Source organism: Branchiostoma floridae, chromosome 9 (assembly GCF_000003815.2).
Source record: "Branchiostoma floridae strain S238N-H82 chromosome 9, Bfl_VNyyK, whole genome shotgun sequence".
In the NCBI taxonomy this organism is placed as follows: domain Eukaryota; kingdom Metazoa; phylum Chordata; class Leptocardii; order Amphioxiformes; family Branchiostomatidae; genus Branchiostoma; species Branchiostoma floridae.
In genome coordinates, this window is record NC_049987.1 from 14,061,377 (window position 1) to 14,067,380 (window position 6,004).

General features: G+C 39.3%; 1 protein-coding gene across 2 annotated transcripts; it reads right to left on the minus strand.

The window, feature by feature from the left end:
* Positions 1 to 751: 751 nt before the first annotated feature.
* On the minus strand, positions 752 to 5,516 carry LOC118422973 (transmembrane protein 50B-like). 2 transcript variants are annotated; one of them, XM_035830860.1, is made up of 6 exons: positions 5,107 to 5,516; positions 4,335 to 4,447; positions 3,761 to 3,828; positions 3,354 to 3,446; positions 2,230 to 2,302; positions 752 to 1,831 (listed from the first exon to the last, which is right to left on the minus strand). In XM_035830860.1, the coding sequence occupies exons 1-6, from the start codon at positions 5,203 to 5,205 to the stop codon at positions 1,786 to 1,788; spliced, it is 492 nt and encodes a 163-aa protein (XP_035686753.1). In that variant the 5' UTR covers positions 5,206 to 5,516; the 3' UTR covers positions 752 to 1,785. The 2 variants fall into 2 exon arrangements, with proteins under 2 accessions (XP_035686753.1, XP_035686752.1); XM_035830859.1 differs by lacking the exon at positions 3,354 to 3,446 and adding an exon at positions 3,195 to 3,287 and having other exon boundaries at positions 5,107 to 5,510.
* Positions 5,517 to 6,004: the final 488 nt, after the last annotated feature.

Genomic DNA, 6,004 nt, shown 5'->3' on the forward strand with positions numbered 1-6,004 from the left:
AAGTTGGTTTTATCTTGATAAAAACCTCCTTTAACAAATCAAGGAGGTTGAACTTTCAACCTCATTGAACACATTTTGCAAATAGCTACACTGACACCTATCCCTGTTCCAGCTCCAGTCTGTTCAATAGCCCTATCCAAGCCCAAGGACGTTATATAACGTCCTTGCCAAGTCCAACTGTATCATAATGTCTGATTTAGAAATAAGCTAATTTTTCCCACTTTGCCTGTTTCCAAAACATTTTAACAGCTTAAGGAAGTTGATGATCATCTACCTATGACTATAGTTCTTTGGTCGTTCAACGTAAAAAGATGATCATACAAACGTGGTTAACAGCTCTTTACAGATATACATACGTATCTACTGAAGAAACAGAGCAAAAACAATATGTTTACCTTCCATTAAGGTAAACATAAAGAGGCAAATATTTGACAGCAGCTGCAGTCACTCTCCCATTGGTTAAAGTTAAACCACTTATTTATTTATTCGTTGGCTGACAATACAGGCAGCCAAGGTTGCTCAACTTGCGGAGGCTATATTACAAAGGGCTGGCCTTGCTATCATTGGTCTGGGAAAATCTCTTGTTGACATTTTTCTGTATGCTCAACATACACGTTTCCATGGTAATGTTACATGGATCAGATAAAGATAATAATTTAGGATTTGCAGTCTGAAAACAAACAACTAAAATCATTGAACGAAGAGTTTTGAATTACCCTTCCATATGTTGAAATAAAAGTGAGACAGGCAGTTTAAAGTTTTCTGCACTTTAATGAATTCATGAAGAGAACATTGATGTCTTCAATGCGAGACATATTTTTACTGAATAAAGAAAAATGCAAATTGTATTAACTTACAAATAAAGAAAAGTAACACAAATTTATTTTTCCCCCATTCCACAACATTTTCACAACTAAAATGATAAGGAAATATTACAGTCTCATAGGAAGATATGTACAGTTTATAAGCGTAAATACATTATACTGAAATATATTTTGAAATACATATGGGATAATACAAGTTGTGAGACATCCTTATTTTGAACACTAGTTTTCTGACAACGTTCTCTAGAGAAAGGATATAAAGAGATACATGGATTCCTCAAATTTTGCTTTAATCAATTTTCCCGCTTAACAAGTGTTCAAATATAGCCTCACCCATTCAAGCACTGTTAAAACAGTTTATGTTTTTAAGTCTTTTTACTACATTTGCCTCTAATACTGTGTTATATGCACAAGAGTTGAGCAAGAGAATAACAAAATAACACACTGGCTGTACAAGATGGCACAAAATTCACTTGAAACTTACAATACGCACAGATTAAAGTAACAAAAAATGAAGAAAAAAAAAAGAAACTTCTGGCTCAATAGGAAAAACATATCTTTTTTTACAGCTATTGTAAGCATGCTTCACATTTAAAAAGGATTTTAACACCAACATTTCAAAAGGAATGCCTCTGTCCACTTATTACATATACAAGTATTGTAAAGGTAATAATCTCTAAACATTGAAAGTTTGGTTTACACAAATGTTACATTATACATAACGTTACCATTTTTAGTTTGTTACATTTAGTATCAGTATCTACAAATGTATCTATATCACCTGACAAAAATGAGTACTTTTCATATTAGATCTACCGGTAGTAAGATTTCTATAAATATGCCACATCAATTTATCGCATCTGATAAGATCGCGACCTTGGTTAGCTGTCAAGGTCAATATAGCTGTACATCCATGCTGTTCTATTGCTGTGTCTCACAACGGGTCTCACATAGGCGTTCCTCATTCCCACAGGTCTTCCGTCCTGCCAAACTTGAAAACTATTGCACTGCAAAGAGAAACAAGACAGAGGTAAGGTTTGAAAAAAGGGAAGCTGATCTTGAACCCATTTAGCTCACGGGCTAATGTTACCCTGGTAATGAAAGAGAAGACAAACATAATGTACAGAACTGGCACAGAACAATATGATAATGATTGTAACAGTGCAGTGAACAGTGGACCACGAGAACAGAAAATTCAGGTACACGTACGATCCAGGTCCAGGTCCAGAGGATCAGGTCCAGAACCTAATTATCTGTGAAAACTTTTGAATGGGCGATACTCAAAACAATGGTCCATTTCATTACAAAGGATTCTGTTTGGTGGAGTATCCAAAGCCCTCCAACACTCTACCAGTTATGCCACATTGACACCAGGTTTGTATCATATGAAACATGAAACCCTTACCTGAAGAAGATGAGTGCATTTTGCAGGAAGACTGCAACTCCTGCATACTGGTTCTGCTTGTGGAGGGCTGAAGCTACAGTGGTAAAATTATAAGATAAACATTAATACAAGGGAGTATCACCATTTAAGACATATTTGCATAGGGAAAAGGTTGGTTATACAATGTAGGCTTCATCTTAGACATATTGTCTGGAGTGCATCACACTGGTTTTGTCCCACCAACAAACTAATGAATTAATTTCTTTCTTCCACCTTTACAAAAATATTTGAGGCTGGTCTCCCTTAATTTTTATATGAAATAGCACTTGGCTTTGTTGACAAAAAAAGATCAGTAGCAGATTTAGATGCAAGTACAAGAAATCAGTGAATGAAGCGTAACCAGGGTTATTTTCACATGCACAACATGCTTCAGCAAAATCTGTGACACAGTTTTCTTTACGTTCACCAAGAGTCGGCCCTGATAGCAACTCAACAGTGCCCACAAAATGCAGTCCACTATAAGCCTGGTCCGGTGCATGCACAGCAAAATGCATTGCAGGAAATATGACAAAGGTAAAGGCCCCTTGTACACAGTTCTTGTCTATACCATGTTTACCATCAATACATCTTCAGATGTGTTTTGTTTATGTCTCAGGGGCTTTTGACTTTGAGATATTATCTGCAATGCATCTTGCTATACATGCACAGTTTAATCCATGAACAGGTGTATTGTATTTTGACTTCTCTCAAGCTTATTTACATAAAAGGTCATTGACCTTGGCCTGGACCATACTGGAGTAGAGTGATTTGCATACTGTGCACTGGACTGTGATAGCACTAGACTGCATTTTGAACAAATTGTGTTAGATTGCAACCAAGTTATGGAAACGGAAGACTGGATAGGTGACCTCAAACAGCTGGTCTACCCCCATCACATGCATAGTAAACAAACAAACAATTGAATAAACAAATAAAAAGTGTCTTACGTGAGACTACATAACCACCAAAGAGCACCCAACAGGAAGCGATGAGTGACCCAAAGGCAAGGAGAAAACCCAGGAACAACCACACCCGGGCACCTGGATAGAGGGGAGCAGTGAAGGGGGGGAAGGAAATGCTGTATTATTGTTGCCATGGTAACTCACGGTTCACTACGTAACCACCAATGAGAATCCAGGAGGCACCAATGAGGGAACCGAACGCGAGCAGGAATCCAATAAACATCCAAACTCTGGCCCCTGGAAGGAAAGTTATGGGATACACAACCTTGGGTATGGTGAACAACAGATAATATAAGGTCTCATTCATGAATCAGGCTTAACCATTGGGTTTTATAAGGACGACCTGGCCAATGTGACCACCAGGGGTCCCTTAGCTATTTTTTCCATTGACACAACCATTTAAAATCCTGTCTATACTATAGCGATCACCAATCCAAATAGAACAGATTTTATCGGTGCCCTGTGTGGTCTTGTTGGACAGTTTTCACTATGCCAGTAAGACTGAAGTGTCATCAGGTGTTCAGCAGGTGTGTGTACACAGGTGCACTCACCTGTTTGTCCCATACAACCTGTGCTGTAGGTGTCCCCTCTCACCTGCCCATTGGATACAGCATTTATCCTAAAAGGAAACAGCAAGTCCAATAACAATTATTTTCTTCCATTCATCAAAGTGTAATAAAACAACAATCAGTAAATATGTGTCATAAAAAAGTGGTAAATAGTTGTCTGTAACCTACAAATAATAGAATGACGGGTAAAAGATTGGAAAAGTCATAATATAATGAATGACCTGGAAAAATAATGTAATGAAAGTAGTGGTAACTGCAAAGTGATTGGAAACCAACATGTGGGCTAATGGGTATGTTCAAGCTAAAGTAAAAGCTTGTTGTAGATCATGAATGTACAAGAAGCAAAATAAAACTGCAATTTGGGACATCTGCTTTGCCGAGAAAAGCCCTTAAGATTAAGCTCCACAGTATAAACAGTGGTTTTCAGGTTGCACAAAACTACATACATGGACAAATCATGTCCAATATGCCTTTCCACAACTTAAAGTTATACTGTAACAGCAACCTAGGCTCTAGTTGTACTTCTGCCCAGGCATCTTGTGTGGAGGGAACTCACATGAACATGGCGACAGTTGATATGACTCCGCAGGTGTGGTAGGCGTGGTGAAGCTTGTCCTGTTCAGGGTACTGTATGGCTGCATCAATAATCACCCACCAACCAGCAAAGAACTGGGAAGATACAAAATCAAAACACCAATCATTCCAATGTCACAAATCACATGTAGTACATTGTACCAGTACTACTACTAGTGCTGCCAAACAGACCATTCCTATAAGGGTCTGACCCTTTTGGTGAAGTGGTTAGCGCATTGAGTTTGTGAGCTGGCGACCCTGGTTCGAGTACTCTCAATAAACAATGCTTGCATCCAGTAAAACTAAAGGTTTACATTACATGTACATGTAAATGCATTACGAAATGGGAATTGAAAATGAGATAAATTGCATTTATTTGAGTGACGTCTATGTGCAAATATGATGTCTTTTTTTTTTACTTTAGATGAAAACAACTCATATGATTCATATCCTAAAAACCATCACTGATTGAGCAGTGAGTGTTGATTGACATCATCATCATCACATGACTGAAAACAGACCATGGATGACTACCCCCCCCCCCCAAAAAAATTCTCCTGAATACTACATAAATGCATACCTACAAAGGCAAGAAGAAGACTTCATAAGTCCATGCTGCGTACATGCTCATAGAAATAATTCTACTACGATCGGTGTTATGATATCATAGACTTTGCAGCTGCACCATAAAATCTTCTGGGTCGCCCCCCTCCCCACCCGCCCTCGGCCCTCCCGGAAACAACAAAAGAACTCACCAGCATTCCTGCAGATATGGACGCGATGGCGTTCCGCTTGTCTCCCAGCTCGATACAGTCGCACTTGGGCCACTGGAAATTGTCCAGACATCCAGCCATTTTGCTTTTCAAAAACAATTGTCGTTCGTCAGCAGCAAAATGGGGATGTGTCGAAGTCTCAACACAGATGTATCAAACTGCGACAGGTGCTTATACGCGTATACTACAGCAAAAATCTCCCTACAGGTACGTTTTGGTACGATTCCCGTGGCAGCCAAAGGTACTAGAGATGACCTGTCTGTCTGTAAACGTCGAAGATGTCAGAAATAAACAACGAAACATCAACAACACTGGGCAAACCGTGTCTGACCGCAAAATTTCCCTTTCAAGATGGTGATAGGTGACGTCATGGTCATCACAGCAGTACAGAAGCGCCGTCAGTCGATATGTTTTAGAAATGCAGGTAGGCGTTGTGTTTACATTCTCAACCTTCGTGCAAAGTTCACGTAGAGTTCATTTTCTGCCAGATATGGCCAGGTGTTGGCGTCTTTACAATGCTGCTGTTGAGTAGGATCATTTACAGAATTCAAAGGATCTCCAGGTACGATATTACCATGTCGACATCTCCTGTAACACTGTGATGAAGGCCGAAAAGTTGACAGTTTCCTGGAGTTGGACCCAGGACAAGTTTTGGATATTATTCCTTTCTCAAACTCAAAGCAAGTAGTTCGGTTTTTAGAAGGGTGTCTTTCATCAGCCTGACCTGAACTATACTTGGCCCGGCCTGGACTTTGCATAAAGTGCCAGAATCGAAGCTGTTGTTACTTTACATACAGCAAGGACATAATATTGTATTTGCATACTGGTATGGTAGTCAGTATCCCTGTATTTTATGTTTATGCAGCAGTGCAGTGCCATG